The sequence below is a fragment of the Triturus cristatus genome, chromosome 9 (assembly GCF_964204655.1).
Source record: "Triturus cristatus chromosome 9, aTriCri1.1, whole genome shotgun sequence".
Classification (NCBI taxonomy): Eukaryota; Metazoa; Chordata; class Amphibia; order Caudata; family Salamandridae; genus Triturus; species Triturus cristatus.
Window position 1 is genome coordinate 952832211 of NC_140592.1, and position 23102 is coordinate 952855312.

The 23102-nt window shown below is 45.7% G+C and overlaps 1 protein-coding gene across 4 annotated transcripts in view; it reads right to left on the minus strand.

Moving 5' to 3' along the window:
• Positions 1 to 23102, minus strand: part of ZC3H14 (zinc finger CCCH-type containing 14) — a 299808-nt gene that overhangs the window by 32396 nt on the left and 244310 nt on the right. For all 4 annotated transcript variants that reach the window (XM_085626576.1, XM_085626575.1, XM_085626578.1 and 1 more), the window contains 3 exons: positions 19582 to 19696; positions 13492 to 13739; positions 12923 to 13011 (listed from right to left, as the gene is read on the minus strand). In XM_085626576.1, coding sequence (XP_085482702.1) covers positions 12923 to 13011; positions 13492 to 13739; positions 19582 to 19696 — 452 coding nt within the window. The remainder of the gene's footprint in view (positions 1 to 12922; positions 13012 to 13491; positions 13740 to 19581; positions 19697 to 23102) is intronic.

Sequence of the window (23102 nt, forward strand, 5' to 3'; positions counted from 1 at the left end):
TGATACCACATCTCCGACGTCCCTGGAGGGCAAGGGCGCAGTCCGTCGGGGACCCCGCAAGTAGCGGAGGCCCCGAGGATGCCCCAGGGACGGGAGGACCCAAGGGAGGCCTGCAGAGTCGCCCCCGCACCTGGATAGGGGGCACACGTCCGGAATGTTCTGGGAACCAGTGTCCCTGACAATAGATGAAAGTGAGGTCAAGGACCAATAAGTGGTGATCGACGGCGGAACTGGAAAGAAGAGGGGCCTGCCGGCGTTGAAGAGGCCGGGGGACGAGACGACTCCAACCGGGACAGCCGTGCCGAAAGAAGCTTCATCCGGTGCTCCCGCCGGGACTTTGGCTTGAGGTGTTGGCAGGCGTCACAGTCTGTGGAGTCGTGGTGCTTGCCCAGACACCACATACAGATAAGATGTGGGTCCGTCGCGGACATTTGCCGCGAACAGGAAGTACAAGATGTAAAGCAAGAAGGCATCGCACAATGTTCCAGACACAAAGCATCGAAAAAGGGCCTGAAAACAGACCAGAGGAACCGCTTATTCCGGATCCGCGTTGCACGCGGAAAAGAAGGAGACTGACGTCAGTGCGCCGGGAGGGACTTATATGACCTCGCTGACGTCACGTACGTGGATGACGTCCCCCGGCGCACGCAGAGGTGCTGCTGCAAAAAAAAATCCGGATCCAGTCTGACGCCTGGGGATATTCTAAGTTAAGGAATCTGCCGCTAGATGTCTCTATCAGATACTGTCTGTGGAACCGGGTCTATGAACGGCCTTCCTTTTGACAAATTTTGTATGTCCCACCCCTGCAGAGAGCGTTGAGTACGGCCGCTTACCAACACTAGATCGGCTAATAGACCATGTGACTGGTTCCACTGACTGGCTAAGTGGATGTATGTGTAGCCTGGCATGGGGAACAATCATGATGCAAGAGGCCATCATTCTCAACAGCTGCATAAAAACTCGAGCTGGAAGTGACTGATTGGCTTGAAACTGGAGAATTAACGCCTGAATGTTTCGAATTCTGGCTGAGTTGGGAAACGCCAGAGCCCTTTGAGTATCTAAAGTGACTCCTAGGGAGTTTTAGCTGGCTGAAGATGTGATTTTAACACATTGACTGTAAACCCTAGTAGGTGAAGTAACTATATGGTTACAGAAGTATGCTTGCGGCATCGTTGCTACGTGCCAGCTTTGATGAGCCAATCGTCCAAGTATGGGAAGACATGGGTGCTTTGTCTTTTCAGATGAGCAGCTACTACCGCCAGGCACTTTGGAAGACTCTGGGGGCAGTGGTGACTCCGAATGGGAGTACCTTGAATTGGCAATGTTGACGTGCTACAACAAACCTGAGAAATTTGCGGTGAGCCGGGTGGATTGGAATATGAAAGTAGGCGTCCTTTAAGTCTAGAGTAGACAGAAAGTCGCCCTTTTGCAAGAGAGTAGTACCTGTTGAAGTATTACCATGAGGCAATGATCCGACTGTATGTAAAAATTTAGTTCTCTGAGATATAACATTGGTCTGAGAGAGCCGCCCTTTTTGGGAATTAGGAAGTAAAAGGAATACATGCCCGCTCCTGATGTTGTGGAGGTACGGGCTCTATAGCTTCTTTTAGTAGTAGTGACTGTACCTCTTGTTTGAGGAGGAATAGGTGATCCGGTGAAAGTTTGTGTGACTTTGGGGGAATGTTTGCAGGAGTGTTTATGAACTCCAGGCAGTAACCAGAATGGAAAATTTGTAGAACCCACTTGTTTGTTATGGACTGCCACTTTGGTAGGAAATGTGACAGTCTTCCCCCAACAGGTGTTAAGTGGTTGGGGGGAACTATGGGCAAGTCACTGCTTTGTATTGGAGGGGGAGGTACGTGTGCTAGAAGCTCTACCTCTGCCGTTGTTCCCTCTGTAACCCCCTCTGAAGTAATTTTTAGAGCCTGAAGGGTTGGTTTTTGCCCTTATAGGTGGATGCAGTTTCCAAGGAAGAATTTTTGGACCCTGTCCGATAGAAAGAGCGCCAAAAGGAACCACGGTTGTGTGTAGACTGAAGGGCTTGCATAGATTTAGCTACTTCAGTATCCTTTTTCATCTTCTCAAGTAAAGAGTCTACCACTGGCCCAAAAAGGTGTTCTTTATCAAAAGGTGTGTTCAATGTGGAGGCCTGAATCTCAGGTTTGAACCCTGATATGCGTAGCCAGGCATGTCTTCTTAAAAGGACACTAGTGTTTACCGCTCTGGCAGATGTGTCAGCAGCATCTAGGGAGCACCTATTTTGGTTGTTTGAAATTAACTGTCCCTCATGTACCAGGTCTTGCGCTTTAGATTTCTTTATGTTCCTGGGGTAGAAATTGGATGAATTGTTCCATTTCATCCCAATGCGCACAGTCAAATCTGGCTAGCAACGCTTGAGTATTAGATATGCGCCAGAAGTTAGCTGCCTGGGAGGCTACCCTTTTCCCTGAAGCATCGAGAAGCTTTGACTCCTTATCTGGAGGTGGAGCATCTCCAGTAGTTTGGGAGTTTGCCCTTTTGCGTGCATTGTAAACTTAAACTACTAACGAGTCTAAGGGTAACTGTCCTTTTATGTAGACTGGATCATACGGTGCAGGCTTGTATTTTTTATCCACCCTAGAGGTAAGGATACGTGCCCTGACAGGATCCTTAAATATGTTGTCTACATGCCTGGTCATTCCTTTCAGCATGGATAACATATGTGTTGTCCTTGCGTGCTGTTCAATGTTTCAAAAAGGAAATCTTCAAGGGTGTTTTTGTGGAGCTGGACCCCCATGGTAATTGGCAGCCCTGCCTAGCAATTCAATATAGCCTACACTGTCGTCTGGTGGAGAGGGTCTGGTAAGATATAGGTCTGGATCATGGTCTGTGGGCGAGTCAGTGTTTTAGTCATCTCACTCATCTATAGACCCTGGCTGACCATCATCATTATCATTATTCCCATCCCCATCATCCTGATTGTCAGGTGTATGTGGTAGAGACTGAGGTGAAGGTGGTGATGGAAGAGGAAGAGGAGAGCAAGGGGGCAAGAGTTTGTTCCAATATTTCTCTTCTTCAATGGAATATGATATTCCTCCTCAGAATTAGTCCCTCTCTTTAGTGGTAATGTGTGCAGTTTTTGGATGTATGACCAATATTGGCTGTTTTGGGTCCGGTTTTTGGAGCGAATCACCGAAACTATGCTTTTTAGGTGACTTTGGAGCATCAGTCTGTTTCAGCGCGAAGGTTTCGGTGCCGATGGCTTCAGGGTTGCTATTTTCAGATCCGAGATGGTTTTCGGTGCCGAGTTGTGAGGTTCGAGGCTGGACTTTGGCTTCGACCCCGAAGGCTTTGGCTTGGTACCTGACTTGGCGTGGGGTTTTTCGGTGCCGGAAGGCTTTTTGGTGGGCTTCGGTGCAGAGCCAGAAGGCAGGGCGTTGGAAGCGCGGTCTCAGTGCCGACCGGGGCCCGAGGGCGCGGGTTGGTCCAGAGCCTTCTGTTTCGGTTGACTTGGGATTCGGGGCGAGGTAGGGACTGCACTTACACTACGTTGTCCATGCGGAATATCTTCATCCTGGTCAGAGCCGTCGTCGAAAGGGAGATCTGTTCCTGTTCCTCATCAGCTCCGATAGCGTAGCCAGCTTCTTTGTCAGATTCAGGTCCGAAGAGGTCCGGAATGGAGCCTGTGTGTTGGCTCTGCATGTCCAGTTGTCGAGAACAGTCTTTTCGGAGCGGAAAGTTCAGCACGCGTCGCAGTCCTGTTCACTGTGTTCTGGTGACAAACACAGGTTGCACACTTTGTGTGAGTCGGAGCGTGGGTATTTCACGTGGCACCGAGGACAGAACTTAAAGGGCATTCCATCGACTGAGTCAAACCGGGGGCTAGGTCCAACGGCCTACTACGAGCTCGCCGATCGAAATAGGGTTTTTATCAATAAACACGATACGCGAAGAATGGAACAAGCGTTTTGGAAACAATACAGTCAAGGGTGAGTGTTCTACGCACCGAGGGAAACTGAAGGATTGGCATCGAACAGGAGCGCAGCGACTAACATCCGAACCCGATGGCAGAAAAAAACAATCTGAAGATGGAGTCGATGACCAGGCGCACTATCACCTAAAAGAGGAGTCACCTACCTCGTGACTAGGAAGATTTCTTCGAAGAAAAACAAAGTGCAAACAATCGGGCCCAACACTAGATGGTGATCTATGCATAAGCATGTGATATACAGCTCACATGCCTCGAACATATGTTATTTTTCCAAATTGGCCTGGAGTTTCTTCTGGAGTGTGTTTCTCATTTATTGACTCTGTGTGTACAACAAATGATTAACACTACCCTCTGATAAGCCTAAACTGCTTGCCCACACCACCACAAAAGAGAACATTTGGGATTCTTAATGTAAGCCCTGTAAATCAATAAGGGTTGTCTGGACATTCTAGATAGTATACCTCATTTTGGCCCACTAAATAAAAAGACAGCTTCCTACACCCACCAGACAGTTAACTGGAACATTCTTTGGATTGAAAAGGTGTAAAATGGTGGGTTGGTTGTCAAAAACAAAGGGGTATGTTAAAGAACTACCACTACAAAAATCACTTTGGTAACTTCTACTTGCTGGCATATCTTACCTCTTCCTTTGTCTTCACGGAGAGATGTAAAAGAATGTCGTACTTAGGATGCGGGTAGTCCATTTGGAGAAATTCAAGCCAATTTATTTAGGCGAGCCTTACTCACTGGAGACTATAACCTGCACTGTGTTTTCAGAATACAAGCCCAGCAACCCATGTGATTATGTTGTAAAGGACCTCAAAGACAGCACTGCACAGACAACAACATTTTAACATTTAAAAATAAAAGTGATAAAATGAGAACTGGGAGGTATATAAAATCATGGTATAGCGAGTCTTCAAAGCAAACTACTGGTTGTGGGAGCAGACAGATACTATTTACAGGAGAAATCTATTTTGAGTAAAATGGATGGGTTATAGTAAAGGAAGATTTTTAGACAGTTTAGGACATGTAGAGAATGGAGATGCAGAAAAGAAACCAAAAATATGAGAAGCCAGAAAAGGCAGACACTTTGCTGACCAGCTAGAATATGGAACACAAACATGAAACAGCCATACTCAAACTGTTAGTCAGACATGGAGGGGCAAGTGTGGAGGGTGCAGAGACTGTGGAGTGGTAAGAGCCTACTTTGAGACAATCTGCACCTCAGAGCGATAGTAACCAAGAGTTACCAGTTAAGGTTTCTCATGATATACTTAGGCTATATGTGGGTATTTTAGGACAAGCTGATGAATAATGTATCCCCAACTCCATACATGTGGAGGATGCGTCATACTATACAAGTCAGATGCTTTCGACTAATTGGACTTTATGAGAGAACAGTAACTATGCTGGGGCTGGTAGTGCAGACTCCTAATTAGTGCAGAGCAAATAGAAGATGCGTATTTAGTTTTTGTGATGGTTATTTTCTCAGGCTGTGTGTGTTCGCAATCTCTTATGGGCAAATTCATTCAAAATGTGCTACTTCCTTTTGGAATCAGTTGGCTCTCAAATTCATCCCTGCGTCCCTTCTCTCTTTTCTGCTACAGCATATTCTGACACCATTTTGTCTTGACAGACTTTTTTTTGATTAGCTGTTAGGTGCCATTGCTAGAGTTGACTGCAGTTTCCCTCTGAAAGACAATGGCATGAGCAAACAAAGAGTTTCGAGCAAACATCATCTTAGAGCTTGCCCACCCAACAAATCCTACTCGCCTATGCATTGAAAACAGCTCAGAGTTGCCTTTTATTCTCTGCTGAGTTACAATTAAAAATCTTACAGGATCAATCTTTAGTCCAGCATTTTCATGCTGATTTATTACCAATATTCCAGAGCTCCACTGGCTTAGTTCAAACCAGATGACAGAAAAAGCAATCTGAAAAAACATTTTTGTGGCATGCACTGTGTGCTGTTTATTTCTCTCATCTCTCTTTTTCACGTCTGCCTTCTCTTTCACCTTTGTGTAATTCACACAAAAAATAAATCAGAGATGGAGCTCTTCCATTTATTGTTGTCTATTTGCCCTGTATAAAATAAGGAAAGTCATTTTTCGTAGTAGTGTTTTTTGCATAGGATGACCAAAAACGATGCCACTGTACAGAAGCCACTGACACAGCTTTTCACGACTGCTCCTGCAACATTGCCACTCTGAGTTAGAGGTTGTGATCATCTACATCTGTTTTAGCAAGGGCATATGCTTGGAATTACATAAATTGTTCAGGGAAGTTAAAGAATAAGGCCATGACCATATCTCAGAGGTCACCTTGAGCCATCTGGCTGATGAAGCACTTGCAATACTCCCAAGACCATTGACAGCGGGATGGACTACAGAGCTACGGTAATGAAAGAAAAAAATTAAATTAGCATTTTAAGCTCCATCCTCTAAATACTGCCATCTAACATGTCACCAACAAGGTTTTCTTTGGATATTGTCTTCTTATCTGAATTGCCCATCTCTTTTTCAACTACTCCGGCTGGACCCCGCAGTGAGGGTGAATGTAGAAAAGTGGTTGACAGTTTAAATGGAGGTTGTCCCAGCAAAGTAAAAACGAGGGCTTGGAACAAGTGTGTTATCAAATCTTTAAAAGACTGTGGGAGGCAGTGCAAAAGGTTTTTTGGGGCTACGGACTTCCCAAAAGAATCATATCTTTAAGAGATTTTGGCAGTAAGAGGAATCTTGACTGTCCATGACAGGATCAGGGTCTAAGCGCCTAACTAACTCTCCAGACTCTTAAAACCAGACCTATGCTTTATGGGATGTGGGGACCAGATGGCCAATTATAAGGACCACTGAGGAATGTAAAAATAAAGACCTATTAGTGTTGGAGCGTGTGAAGTCTCAAATTAACTTATAACATACCACCCTTATGCAGGAAATGGGTTTGATTCAAGCAATTTGACAGCCAGCTTCTATGCACTTTGATTTACACTTGTGTCTGTAGCGCTGAGAATGAGTCTCACAATCTGATACGGAGCTTGTCTCATTCATTTTCTGCTTGGTAAGTTCAACCTCAGATTCCTAAAACTAGACAGCCACTATTCAACCAGTTTGCTGACCAAGAGACATTTGGAAGATACCACAGAACAGAAAGCCTATGAGAAAGTACAACTTAAGAACCTGCTCTGTTGAGGGACTGAAGGGATAGACTCAAAGAAAGTGCAGGCAGACCAGGACGGTTAAGTTCAGGAATAATAAGAAGAGCATCTATTGACGCCAGTCATCAGCAGGCTTTGTGGAGGAAGCTGGTATGGCCTCAGATGAAGAGCAGAAAAAGGGAAACTAGTTGACTGAGAGTTTGAAGAGCCAGGTCATGCATCGAGGGGGCTGAGTTTGTGGATGTACATCAAGATTCATATAAGTGTCCAGACCATCCCACTAAAGAGGTGTTACGGTACTCAAACTCCAACTAGGGTATCCCGTGAGTATGGAGGAAAGGGGGCTTCGTATGACAGTGTTTCTATTCACGTACCTGATTTTGAAATCATTTAACTGTTCACCAATGTATTTAAACCATAAATGCTTCTCTTTGACTGAACCACACAGTATCGCACAATGTGAATCCAAGAGCAGCTCTAGTAAAATTGCCCACATTATACTTATTTCTTAAATAACAGTCATTTAGAAATGGGCCTACTCATAGAAACAAAATCTTCCGAATCGTAGGACCACTTGCATTCAACAGAATGGGTGCATAGTTTATACAAGTGCCATGTTGCAAGATTTAGGAATGAAAGAACTGGAAAAAAAGGCAGGAGGCCAGATAGGCAAAATTAAATTCCCAGAGGTAAGAAAAAATACAAGAACGACAAGTCATAACATGAGACTAAAAAGGGCTTCCAATAATTAGCAGAGAATGAAGGCAAACCCTGAACACTTTTTAAACTATGCCTCTAACATGGAGAGGGAAGCAACAGAAATGAAAAAATTATGCTTAGTGAAACAACTAAAAAGCAGACAACTGGGCTCAGTTGATCAAACAGCATTTCGGTTATAAGGAAAATGCTACTTACCAGTATGCATCTGTTATTGGCATGTAGAGCTGCAGAGATTCACACTCTGTGCATAGATCGCCATCTGGTGTTGGGCTCGGATGCTTGCACCTTGTTGTTGTCTTGGAAGAAGTCTTTTATAGTCACAAGCTAGGCGACTCCTCCCTTGGACGATAGTGCACATGGGAATCAACTCTATCCTCAGATTGTTTTTCGCCATGAAGGGAAATTATGGATTTTGTAAGAAACAGAAAGATGTCCAGGAGAATGTATCTAAGTAAGATAACACTAGAACAGATACAGGTTCTGGGGAGGTGGGTGGGCGTGTGAATCTCTGCAGCTCTACATGCCAAGAACAGATGCATACTAGTAAGTAGCATTTTCCGTTCGAGGCATAGGAGCTGCAGAATTCACACTCTGTGCATAGACTGTACAGCAGTGTCTCCCCTAGCGGTGGTCGCCTGTATCGGTTGCAGTGGTTTGAAAAAGTGTCTTAAGAACAGCTTGGCCTACAGAAGCTTGTTGCTTTGCCTGCACATCTACACAATAGTGTTTGGTGTGTGTTGTAGACCATGTTGCTGCCTTACAAATGTCTTATAGGGGAATGTTCCCTAAGAATGCCATGGAAGCCCCTAGTTTGTGTGTTGAATGCTCTCTAGGGGGGAATTGTTAACCTACGTTTTGCTTTCTGATAGCATATTTAAATACATTCTACTATCCACCTGGCAATTCCGGCTTTGGAAATAGGATTGCCTTTATGAGGTGGAGAGAAAGCTACAAACAGTTGCTTTGTTTTCCTAAAGGTTTTAGTCCTGCCTATGTAGTAAAGTAAAGCTCTTTTGACATCAAGCGTGTGAAGAACTCTTTCCGCTACGGAATCAGGATTTTGGAAAAATACTGGTAACTCTATTGATTGATTAAGGTGGAAAGCAGAGATTACTTTGGGGAGGAATTTTGGATTTGCCCTAAGAACCACCTTGTTACGATGTATTTGTATGAATGGTTTTTGTATGGTTAAAGCCTGGATCTCACTTACTCTCCTGAGGAAGGAGATTGCGACAAGGAAAGCTACTTTCCATGTAAGGAATTGTAATTTGCATTTGTGTAAAGGCTCAAATGGGGGACCCATGAGTCTAGTAGGAACAATGTTTAGGTTCCACACTGGAAAGGGTGGCAGTCTGGGTGGAATTATCCTTTTAAGGCCTTCCATAAAGGCTTTGATAGCAGGTACTCTAAACAATAACAAATGTTGTCTGTTTTGTAGGTAGGCGGCAAGGGCAGCCACATGTAATCTTATTGATGAGTATGCCAGATTGCATCTTTGTAGATGTAGCAAATAGCAGATAATGTTCTGAATTAAAGCATCTAATGGATCAATTTTGTTATTATTGCAGTAAATTACGAATCTCTTCCATTTAGCTACATAGCAAGCTCTAGTAGTGGGGCATCTGGTTTCCTTAATCATTTTCATACAGTCTGATGGGACGTTAAGGTAACCGAACTCTAGGATTTCAGGAGCCAGATCGCTAGATTCAGTTGTGCTGGATCTGGGTGCCTTATCTCTCCATGGTTCTGCGTCAGCAGCTTTGGGGAGAGACGTAATTTTTGATGTGGAACTACTGAGAGTTCGAGTAGTGTTGTGAACCATGCTTGCCGTGCCCACGTTGGAGCAACTAGGATCATCTTGAGAGACTGTTGTTTGAGCTTGCGTACTACTTCCATGGACATTGGACGCTGCTTGGGTAGTATGTTGGGTGGAGTTTTTGTAAGTTCCAGGCAGTAACCATACTGGATAATTTGTCTAACCCACTTGTCTGTAGTGATGGATTTCCAGACAGGTAGGAACTGTGAGAGTCTCCCTCCGACCGGAATGGAATAGTCTGGAGGGAGTGGAGGGAAGTCACTGCTTATTAGAGCGAGAGGCCTGAGTGTTGTTGTTACCTCGGCCTCTTCCTTTGTTGTTATTTCCTATGTATCCACCTCTAAAATATCCCTTGTTGGGGGATGTTTGTGTGGGGTTTTTGTAGGAGTAAGAAGCAGTGTCTGCACTGATATTTTTGGATGCGCCTCTATAGAAGGAGTGCCGAAAGGAACCTCGTGTGGATGGAGACTGTAATGCTCCCATGGATTTATGCACTGATATTTTTGGATGCGCCTCTATAGAAGGAGTTTTGAAAGGAACCTCGTGTGGATTGAGACTGTAATGCTCCCATGGATTTAGCAGTCTCCGTGTCCTTTTTCATTTTTTCTAAAGCTGTATCCACAGCTGGGCCAAAAAGTTGTTCGTGATTGAACGGGTAATTGAGGATAGTTGTTTGTACCTCCTGTTTGAAGCCTGAAATGCGCAACCAGGCATGTCTCCTTAGTAACACACTAGTATTAATGGACCTAGATGCGGTGTCTGCTGCATCGAGGGCGCACTTGATTGATGCATTAGTTATTAATTTGCCCTCTTGAATCTCATCATTGGCCTTGGTCGTAAATGCTGCAATAGGGTTTCCAGCTGGTCGTAATGAGCCCTATCATACCTGGCAAGTAATGCCTGCGCATTGGCTATCCTCCAGTGATTAGCTGCTTGGGCAGCAACTCGTTTGCCCGAAGCATCTAATAATTTGGACTCTTCGTCCGGAGGTGGTGCATCACTGGAGGTTTGAGAGTTGGCACATTTTTTAGCACTGGTCACCACTAGAGAATTTAAAGGTAGTTGACCCTTGATGTAGGTGGGATCATTGGGAGCGGGTTTATATTTTTTTGTCAATTCTAGGATTGAGAATTCTAGCCCTTACAGGGTCTTTGAATATGGTTGGGGCGTGTTTAATGACGCCTTTTAACATTGGTAAGGTTTGTACTGTCTTTTGTGACTGTGCAAAGGTGTCTATCAGGAAGTCCTCCTCTACGGGGTCCGAATGCATTTGAACACCATGGTCTATAAGCTAAATAAAACCAATATTGTCATCTGGGGAGATGGCTTTGTTGGGTATGTATCGGGATCAGGAACGTCTGGAGGACCTACTGGCTCATCATAATCATCCCAATCGTCCTATGGTAAGTCTGTGTCGTCATCAGGGTCAGTGAAAGGGTCATTGTTCCCTCCCCCACCCCCTAATTCATCATCATCATCCTGTGGTGGTGAGTATGGTGGAATTATGGGAGAATTTGGAGGAGAGAAAGGCTTAGCAGGAAGAACAGGAGAAGAGGGTCGTAAAGGTGAAGTGGCACAGTCTCTTTTCTTTACAGGCACCTCAGGGATGTGTGGGGTGTCCAATTTCCTCTTCTTGTGTGAGACATTGACCACATGTCCTGTTTTGGGGTCCACTTGGAGAGTTTTTTGTTTCGGATCGATGGGATCCGGTTGAAAAAGTTCTTCCTCTTCAATAGTCGCTTTCGGCGCCGATTTTTTCGGGTCTGAGCGTGGTTTAGATTTCTGCTCTGGAGCCTTCAAAGGGGTTTTTGGATCCTTCGGCTTCGATTTCGAAATCTTTTTTGGTTCCGAATGTTTTGGTTTCGGATCCAAGGCCTTTTGCTTCGGCGCCAAGGTGCTCGGTGTCGATGGCTATTTGGAGACTGCGGGAGTAGGATGCGCTTCCCGCTTCAGTGCCGATGGTGTCTGCGGGGCACTGATATGTGGCTTGGTCGGTCCCGAGCTGCCGGAAGGCTTCTCCTTGGTCTTTGGAGCCGGGGGCGGGGCTTCTGAAGCTTTCTTTCAGTCGCGACTGGGGCCAGCAGGCGAAGTCTTGACCGGAGCCGCCTTTTTTCAGGTGGGGTAGGGGTAGGGGCAGTTGTACTCACTCATTGACCTGGAGTGATGTGGTCGTCTGACTCAGAGTCGTCTGCCTCGGAAACTATTTCCAGATCCTACGAATCCTCCTCCGGGACATCGGGGCCTTCGCTGAAGATGTCCTCCGGCACTGGAGCTGCTCGTTGCGCCATAATGTGTCGTCGGGCCCGGCGATCACGGATAGTCTTTTTGGATCGAAAGGAGGTGCAGGCCTGGCAATTACTCTCCTCGTGCTCGAGACAGAGGTTACAGACCTTGTGTTGGTCGCTGTGTGGGAATTTAGCTCCACACTGGGGGCATTTTTTATATGGAGTCCTTTCCATTAGCCGTAGGCCCGAATGGCGTAGATAGGCCCAGCGGCCAGCGCCGACGATTGGAATCGGGTATTGAGGAACACGTCGAAGGGCACGCAAACAAAAACAATACCGTCAAGTTTTTTTATGGTTTGCGCGTTGAAAAGGTTTGGATAATACAGTACCGAACCGCAGAAGTTACATCCGAACCCAATGGTGGAAAAAAACAATCTGAGGATGGAGTCGATGCCCATGCGCACTATCGTCCAAGGGAGGAGTCACCTATCTCGTGATTACAAAAGACTTCTTCCAAGACAACAACAAGGTACAAGCATCCGAGCCCAACACCAGATAGCGATCTATGCACAGAGTGTGAATTCTGCAGCTCATATGCCTCGAACATATTGTTTTTAGCTGAGGACAAAAATAAAAGGACGGTTCTGCTAGAGATTTGAGGTCAGTGTAGCTCCTTCTCATTTTTGAGTGCACAATATCTACTATAAAGGAGAAAAACGACTTATTTGAATGCAATGTTTCTTCAGAAGCTCAGAGTGTCACAAAAATACACATGCTTCTAGCATATCACAGCAATTGGAGTGATAAGAGTACCATCTGCCTAATGTTTCAAGTAGTTAAATATCATTGATTTGAGACAGCTTAGTGCAGCAACAAGGCTGCTCTTGGGGAGAGGATGTGGCCTAACGGCTAGGACAGTCAACCTCAAATCTGTTGAATTTCCAGAATTTGAAATACTCCAGAACGAAATTAGGTTGAACCAGAATAAACTATTGGAAACAGAAGAACATATTTTGAGTTTTACAGCTTCTTACCTTTGGGTGATAAAAGGGACAGTCCATATTCTTACAAGCTGGGAAGAATTTGCACTGCTGAGTTGTGGATGAGGAGGCTGGCGCTTGTGCTGAAAAAAGGAACATTAAAAAAACCAGGAAAAAATCAGGGCTGTCGTACTTCATACATTGAGTTCCTCACTGAGATAGGCACCAGGTGTGGTATTATGAAATCACACATGCATGCAAAGAACTTCAGTAATTACAGAATTATGCTTCCCAGAAGTGAAATGGGCTACAGCTGGGCCCGTAAGGACAGATGGTAACTCATTTGTATCACGCAACACAGAATCATGCATACCACCATCTGCAAGCAAATTCAGCAATGCAAAGTTGTAAAAGCACTGACAAATCACTGCTATTAAAAAAAGGAGGTAACTGTACATTGATTTAATGCAATGTGAGAGGATAATTTCCCACTGAAAGGACAAGGAATCATTATTATATGAAAGTGATGTGCAGCATTAGATAGATTGAGAACTATATTCTCAAAAAACAGATCCCCATTTTATAAATGTTACCCAAACAGATTGAAAAGCTGGCAAACTTACATTTCTTAGGCAGGAGTATGGGATTTAGTTGGCTTCCGTGCATGTAAGGACAATCTTGTTTGGTACATTTGGTATCATATCGGCAGTAGGGAACATGGCATACAGGAGCTGTGCCCTCAGCTGGCTGCATAGGCTGTCGTCGGCTGGCGTGAGTGTAGGGACAATCGGGTTTGGTACACTTGGCATCATATTTACAGTTTGGATGAATAAACAAACATTTCTCCGCAAACCTGCATTTTGGGAAGGCCCTGGGAAAAAAAGGGCATAAGCATTCAGTTACAGTGCTCTACAAACAGGAGGGAATAGTGAACAGACAAATTGTATTAGTTGAAAGGTCAGGGAGGAATGCAGGATGAAAGGGGAATCACAGTATTAACTGCATGACTATATCCTACCACACTTCCTCTGCAAATGACTACCAAAATATCATGAAGATGCACAGAGTAAAAGACAGTCATCTTTCATGCTGATGCCCAGGACTGGGATATAAAACTACAAAATTAGTTCTCTTTACTAACCCGTCCACATTTACTTTTCACAGCTGTATTCACCAGCATGTGCAACTCAAAACCAACATGTTTGTCCACGGGACAACACAGTGATTTTGGGGACAGGCAGAATGCTGAGAAGTTGTGAGCACCTGCATGGACACAGGCTGAGTTGCTTTCCACTCTCTGATCTGTTGCATCCCATTGATCTTGATGAGAGTTTAGAGCTGTGCTCTGGCGGTCTCCAGATTGAAAGATAAGCGCGGCCGCAAACAGGGTACCATAGACAAATATGATTTGACCAGCAGTTGAGTGCCACTGGTATGGCACCCTTGCAGTGGCATGGGCTTCCTGATGTGGCATACGAGATGGCCAAAATGGTACAGGTGATTACATTCTCTAAAGATGCATTGAAGTCTAAGATAGGAGAGGTGAGATAACTCTTCTCTGCTGCAACAAGACCTAAGCAATGACATGAACAGAATCACTGAAAATAAAAGTTGAATATTCAAGCTGTAAGGCATTGTTCAAACCCTGTGGCAAACAGTATCAAAACTTCCAATGATGTTAGAGAGCGTGGATGCCAGGGTGGATGGCACTAAGAAGCAAAGTCCAAAGAAATAATCTCAGCTTGGCTGATCCCCAGAATTCTGCGAAGGAGCCCACTCTGAAAGATTCCCGGAACAATGGCTCACTAAAATATTACCTATGTACAAGCACTCTTTTTTGTCATAAAGGGTGCTCTTGCAGAAGCCTCTTCTGGGTGCCATTCCCCACCCATGATCGCGCACTTTCTGAATTGTAAAGACAGAAACCAACTGCAGCGGGTGTCGGAGGGGGAGCTAGAGACATTACCTGATGAAGACCAGCAGGAATCTAGGGCGTCACTATATAGTTTCATTTTATTCAGCTGAAACATCTTCACAATACTTACCTTACCAGAGCCATGTTATGGAGATTTCTTCTTACTCCTTCTCCGCTCTATCCTAGATACAAAACTCAAACTATGCACAAACAAATGGCACTGTAGTAAAATTAAGACATTCAGAAGAAGAGTTCTGGCCACCCTCAGTGAAGTGTGGAATGTAGGCTGCCCAATGATCCTAAAATGGCCTGGATTCATACAAATGTTGCTCTGGAATCGAACAGATACAGGATGACACTGTTGTTGTTGTGGCTGAATTCAGCTAAGCCTTCGAATATGTGACGGTGTATAACTGTGTATAAACTTAGGATATATTTTTTGTGCCTTACGGATCATTGGCACTTGGTCCCCAATCCTCAGCCAGTCTCACCAACACTAGGGGTCTGGGCACCATCATATCTCTTTTGACATAAGTGTGGAAGGAGGTCCACATCTCATCATACTCAGACGTATCTCTGAGGGTGGCTGTAGGATGTCCATGACATGGCTACTCCACACCTTAGACCACCACATGTCCACTTTTGGCAATGCAGGACCCTGCATCTTTGGGCCACCACCAGCTAAGCCGACAGCAATAACTGAGATAGTAATCTATTAGCGGCCGAAGAGAGAGGGCACAGCTCCTTCTCATCCATCAGACCCATCAAGACTTTATGGGGAACTTTGTAAGGTAACATTAGTGATCTTTTTGATGGTACCCATTACCCGTGTCCAAAATAATTGGACTTGAGGGCAGTCCCACCACATAGGTTATGTAGGTCCTCTCATCCCACACTCCCTCCAACAGGCATCTGAGCTAGCATTGATCACTTTCAACCACACCAGAAGACCAACTCAGCATCATTTTAAATGCATTAGCCCTATGCTGGAGACATAGGGAGGATTTTGCAGCCTTTCCCCCCATCAAATTCCAATCAGCATCCGTCTGGTCCAGCTCAAGGTCCTCCTTCCATTTCTTCATATATGTGAGCGGTGTCAGAGGAGAGTTCTTGTTCAATGCTCTATAAAGATGGGATTGCGCTTTAGTAGTGCCCCCTTCCGAAAACATATCTTCCACCCCTGTGGCTTCTCTCGCTCCTCGGTCCCACATGGTGGGTTGTCTAGCTTAGTGCAGCAGTTGTGTCACACGGTGTAAATCTTTGGGGCTTAACAATAAATCACTGGTGCACTCATCTCTGGTCTTGGGGATACCATTCTCACATAGTTGGACAAGGCATAATGTGCTGCCACGCCCCTTCCAGGATAAGTATCCTTCATCAATCATGCCCGGCAGGAATTCTGGTTTTCCCACCACTTGAGCAAGGGAGGAAGGAAAGGTAAACCCTGGCTCCCCCACCCCCCTTGTCCGTAATGCTTTACTCCAATATTGCAAAGTCACTTCCATGGCCCACTTCAGTTGCCCAGAGAGTGGCTGGCCTTAGAAGGAACCCATAACAATTGATTAAGATGGAGCTTACAGTGACCCTGCTCCAGAAGGCATCGCGCTTGCCCGCATCCGGGGAACACCACTCTGGAGCCAGAGACAGCTGGGCAGCTAATATGTGACATTCAATATCAGAGACTCCTATGCCTCTCTCTGCCAGGCTGCTTGTCAAGAGAAATTTGACTAGGCGTGGACATTTACTATTCCATATGCAACCCCACATTCTTTTTCCAACAGATTTCAAAATATCCACGGAGACCCTCACTGGTAATGCATGGAAACAGTAGAGCAGTTGTGGCAAATAATTCATCTTAATGCAGTTTATTCTCCCTACCCACGAGCTCTCCAGTCTACCCCATCGACAGAGGTCTTTAAATAGAGTGTCAAGGAGAGAAGGCACATTGCTTTGAAAGATATTGCTTGTCCTAGGACAAAATGAACACTCCCAGATAGCTGACATTCATCAAAGCCAGCTAAAACCCATAACTGGCTACCACTGTCTCACTGCCCTCTTGACGTTCTCTCACTCCTTTAGATTTTTGGCACTTAACTTTGAGCCCTGCTGCAAGTTGGAATTGATCCAGCTCTCTCATCAATGCCAGGAGGGAAGTAGGGGAATTGGTCGGGAAACAAAGAGGGCCGTTTTCACTCGTCCAGCCATTGTTTCTAGGGCTGTGATTGCAGGATTAGCCATCTTGTGTTTGAAGAGTGGCTGAATTGTCAGGGCAAATAATGAGGAAAAGTAGAGCACCTTTGTCTCATTCCCCAGGTTAATTATTATAGGTTCGGTAAAGCGCGAGTATATTCAGAGTCTGGTAGAGGGTCCAACATAATTTTCCAAAATTAAAGATTGATTTAATTCAGGGCCTAAATAGGTTATTTTGAAAGTTTTGGTTAGATATGCCCAGTCATGACAGTCAAATGCATTCTCCACATCTACCGAGAGGAGGGCCTGGGTTCCTTGTGGTTGATGCCTTATAAACTATGTTGAGAGCCAACCTGATGTTGTCCCCTCTATGCCTGTACCTGATGAAATCTGACTGAGAGGGAGATACTAAACTGGGCCATATCCCCTTCAGCATAGTGGTCAAGATCTTAGTAAAGATCTTCACAACACTATTTACGAGGGCTATCGGGCATTAGACCCACACTCATGGGGATCTTTTCCTGATTTCGCAAAAAGGGTAAGAAGAGATCCTATCATTGATGGTCTTACTTCCTGTCCGTCAAGGAAAATGTTGTAGATTTTAGTCAGATAGGGTGCAAGGGGTACTGAAAAGGTCTTATAGAAAGAGTTAAAGATCCTGTCAGGCCCTGGGGCTTTATTGTTAGGAAGTGTTTTAATGGCCTGTGCCTTCTCTTCTAATAATATCAGTTATTCCAACTTCTGTATTATACCGGAGTCTATCTCAAAAAAGAAAACTCTTCCTAAGTATTCATCCTGCAATTGCATGCTACAATGCTCTCTCCAATAAAGAACTGCGTGGGGTCGTGGCTTGGAGCTCCGGATCCCTCCATCACTCGCTCCTATCTATCGTTATCGAGACACATCTAGGCCCAGAACTGCCTCTCATTGCCCTCAGACATATCCGCCGTGATGTCCACCTATGGATTGGTTCAGTTATCCCATTTGCACGCCATTTCAGGATAGCCCGAAACTGCCCCAACATGGCGGCCTGAACAGACTAGATGCCGCTCTGCCGCCGGACCCTGGAAGGCATTGTGTGCGGAGCTCCTGCTGCCACAACAGATCAGAGCTGCTACCTGGGTGCTCCCGGCTGCTGCCTGCTCAGAAAGACTGCTCCCTGCATCCCGGCGCCCTCCCATGTCCCCGACATCGTCCAACCTGCACCATGGTTTCAGACTAGCGGCCTACCCAGCCTCTCTCAGGCCATCAGGCTCCCTTTGATTCAATTGATCTCAGATACAGGCTCCCTGCCCGCACTGAAGGCCTGCCTGTTCCGCGACGTGGCTCCCATCCCAGGAGCACGGTATCTCATTGGATCCTCTGCGGGATGTCCCAACAGAGCCCAGCAGCTTCTGCAGCCCTCTGATTGGGCCTTCTGCACAAACAGCGTGAGCCTGACCCGGGAGTCGATCGGGCCTCCTCTTGATCAGGTGGAGCTCAGGTGTGGGCTCCCTGCCCACCATGGAGGTCTGCCTGTGCCACGACATGACTCCCATCCTGAAAGAGCGGGTTCCCCTCTGACCCTTTGCCAGGCCCCGCAGCTTCCGCAGGCCCCAATTGGACCTACAGCCCCCTAAAGGGCCTGCATCACCACTGATTCAGGTCACCAGCAGGGACGATGAGCAGGCGCCAAGGCCACTGACGCCCTGAAAGACTCCGGCCTGATCTCCCACTCACAGGTATGTGCCCACCTCTTGGGTTGCCTGAACACCGGGCCTAAGGGAGCCTCTCCACAGGGGCTTCTACCTACAGCTCATGATCCACAGCGGCAGTCTTTAATCCTCCTAACTCCTGCTACGGAGAGGTTGGGAAAAAATTGATCTATGGTTCTGGGGTCCTGAGACTGGTGATCCCTCCTCCAGGATCCAAAATTGTATGAGTGGGGGTGTCCCCTGTTGCAGTTTTCCCCCAGTAACTATGGTATGTTGAGGACCTAGCCACCCGCATCACAGAGCAGCTACACATCTCCTCGCCCTCCAGAAGTAAAATCTGGCTTGGTGGCCAGAGACCAGTCGGACCTTTACCACCCCTCTGATCTCGCCTTACCTTGGTAGAGGCCCTGAAAGATCTTCCGTTCAGATAATTTTTTCAGTGCGAGATGCATTTAGTTTGATCACACTACACAAAAGTATGTGAGTAATGCCATCTCCTAATTTCCACCCTAAATAGGCTGGGGTAGTTAGAGACAGAAAAACTCAAATGTCCTCCTCTTACCACACTTTCAAATTTGTAAATATGTTTTTTATGTTTGTTTTATTACATTTTGATGAAAGTATGGCATAGAAAAATACAAGCCTGGATGTGGATGCTTTTGGAGTAAACAATTTTCAAACTATTAAACTAATGCTGAATCCTTGCAAAGGCATCGTTTATTCTATATGGTCACGCTTTTTCACAGCTATAACTGGGCAATCGTAGGCATATGATACATGCGGATCATACGAGATAGGTAGAAAAATTAACTCAAAAACACAACTGGATAAGCAAAAATAGATACATGTACAACATAAGGGTCAAAATGATGCAGATTACAAATTAAAGTGTTTATGAATAATCCTCAACTTACTTGCAGGGTGCAGTGGGATGATGATACACACAAGTATCTCCATTTTTGCAGGCTGGCCAATATTTGCATCGTTCAGATATTTTCTGCTTGGCTGGAGAACAATGATCCTCTTCGCCTGCAAAAAAGAAATTAATAAAAAAAAAAATTCAAATGCAACCGGTTTTGCCATGCTGGATAATCTCAGTTAATCTGGGTATCAGCATAAACCTAACATCTTGGGTTTGTGAGAAAGGGTTACAAAGCATGTAGAGTTGCATAAACATGTTATGACTGTTCATTTACACCACTCCCTCTCTTCTGAGTTTGCGATACTTTCACTAGTGCCAAGAAATAGAGCACACATACAAGGCATTGACAAGCATAACTATTGTCCATCTGATTGTCCGAGTTCTTTTTAGGAAGAAGATGAGGAAAAGACTGAGATAATATAATATTACAGGATTAGCGATATTGATTAGGATACTCCTGAGGAATCCATGGATTAAGTAGAATGATGAATTCAGTATGTATTCATAAAGTATTAGAATCAAATGATTCCTGCAGACATGGCTGTATCAAAAAAACAATGTTTGAAAGATTTGGCCAACTATATCCCCAGATGAGAACTAAAGATACTGATCCTCCATCAGGCGGCTTAATAATCCTAACAGCGCCAAAGATAGCAAGAAGTATAAAGCAAGTATATACTAGTTGGGACCGGAAATAGGCATCTAAAATCAATTTATATAATAATTCCGCATCAACTGATTATGGTAAAAGTATATGTAATACTAGGTGAAAGGTTATACAATAAGAGTCCACAAAATCGCATTAATTACAATCTAAGTCATAAATGTGCAGTTTCAAAATACTTTGATTGTGATAATGGTTTATTTTAATTAATTTAAATCTGAGTCCAATACAGGGGGACTTATGCCAGGGTGATCTAATGTCAGCGTATAAGATATATGTAGTGAATATGCTACTTACCAGTATGCATCTGTTCTTGGCATGTAGGGCTGCTGACATTCATATCTGTGCATAGATCGCCGCCTAGTGTTGGGTCCGGATGTTTGCACGTTGTTGTCCTGGAAGAGTCTTCGAAGTATCCTTGGATAGGTGACTCCTCCCCTGGACTACAGTGCGCATGGGCATCCTCTCCATCCTCAGATTGTTTTTCGCCATTGTGGCAGTGATGGAGTAGATACAGAAAGTGATGACCATGCTTGCAGTAATTCTGAGAGCTGCAGCTGCGACAGGCGCCGGGGAGGAGGGAGGGCGATATGAATGTCAGCAGCCCTACATGCCAAGAACAGATGCATACTGGTAAGTAGCATATTCAGTTCGAGGCATGTGGGCTGCTGAATTCATATCTGTGCATAGAATATATAGCAGTGCCCTCTATTGGCGGCGGCTACCCGTGCCAGCTGCAGCGGTCTGAAAAAGTGTTTTGAGAACAGCCTGTCCTACAGCTGCCTGCTGTTTTGACTGCACATCTACGCAATAGTGTTTTGTAAATGTGTGTGTAGTGGACCATGTGGCTGCTCTGCATATATCATGCAGGGGAATATTTCCTAGGAAGGCCATGGAAGCCCCCAACTTACGTGTTGAGTGGGCTCGTGGTGGAATAGTTAAGGTGCGTTTTGCTTTTTGATAACAGATTTGAATACACTTAACTATCCATCTGGCTATCCCTGCTTTGGAGATGGCGTTACCTTTGTGGTGTGGGGCAAAGGCAACGAACAGTTGTTTTGTCTTCCTGAAGGGTTTAGTCCTATCGATGTAGTACATGAGGGCCCTCCGTACATCTAGTGTATGTAGTGCCCTTTCTGCAACAGTTTGTGGGTTTTGGAAGAAAACTGGCAGTTCAATAGTCTGATTCATGTGGAACTGCGATATTACTTTGGGCATGAATTTGGGGTTGGTACGTAGTACGACCCTGTTGGTGTGAACCTGTATAAATGGCTCTTGAACGGTTTGTGCCTGGAGTTCACTAACTCTCCTTAGGGAAGTGATCGCTACAAGGAAGGCCACTTTCCAGGTAAGGAATTGAATCTCGCATGAGTGTAGAGGTTCAAAGGGTGGACCCATCAGGCGTGTGAGGACCAAGTTGAGGTTCCACATTGGAGCCGGTGGGTGGCTTGGTGGAATGACTCGTTTGAGTCCTTCCAAGAATGCTTTGATGGCAGGCACTCTGAATAGAGAGAGGTGCTGCCTGGTTTGCAGATAGGCTGAGATTGCGGTCAAATGGACACGTATAGAGGTGTACGCCAGATTGCATCGATATAGGTGTAAGAGATAACAGATGATGTTTTGGATGGATGCGTCCAGCGGGTTGATGTCATTATTACCGCAATAAATGACGAACCTTTTCCATTTGGCTGCATAGCAAGCTCTGGTAGTGGGTCTCCTGGCCTCCTTGATGATGTCCATACAGTCAGGTGGCAGGTTGAGATAGCCAAACTCTAGGACTTCAGGAGCCAGATCGCCAGATTCAGCTGTTGCGGATCTGGGTGCTGAACTTCTCCATGGTTCTGCGTCAAATGCGCGGGTTTGATCCGCAGCCTTTGATGCGGCACCACGGAAAGTTCGAGGAAGGTGGTGTACCACGGCTGGCGTGCCCACGTGGGAGCAACTAGGACGAGTGTCAGGGAGTGTTGTCGGAGTTTGCGGGCCACTAGCGGTATCAATGGCGCTGGGGGAAAAGCGTACGCAAATCTGCCGGACCAGTTCATCCATATCGCATTGCCCTGCGACTGCGGATGTGGGAATCTGGCGGCGAAGCTTTGGCATTTTGCGTTTTCGCTTGTCGCGAATAGGTCTATCTCCGGATGACCCCACTGCTGGAAGTACGGTTGGAGTACTGATGGGTGTAACTCCCACTCGTGCATCTGGTGGCTGTGTCTGCTGAGCAGATCCGCCATCTGGTTGTCCTTGCCAGGGAGGTGTTCCGCCATGAGGAACATGTTCCTTTGAATGGCCCACTTCCACATGCTCTGAGCCAGATGAGACAACTGTGGAGAGTGTGTTCCTCCCTGTTTCTGTATATAGTACATTGCGGTCATGTTGTCCGTCCGGATCAACACGACCTTGTTGCATAGATGTACTTTGAATGCCTTCATGGCCAGGAAGATTGCCATCAATTCCAGAAGGTTGATGTGCAACTTCTTTTGTTGTGTTGTCCATAGTCCTTGCACTGTGTAGTGGAGTACATGAGCTCCCCATCCCTGGAGAGACGCGTCCGCTGTCAGTACTATCTGTGGGACAGGCTCTTGGAATGGTCGGCCCTTGCAAAGGTTTTGTGGATTCCACCAATGCAGAGAGTTGTATGCCCGACCGCTCACCAACACTAGGTCCTTTAACTGTCCTTGAGCCTGATTCCACTGACGTGCTAGGCACTCCTGAAGTGGGCGCATATGTAATCTCGCGTGCGGGACTATGAAGATGCAGGAGATCAGCAGTTGTATGCTGTTGATCCTCACTAAATTTGGCTGAGCTGTGGCCGCCAGAGTGTCTATAGTCGCACCTAGGTACTGTTGTAC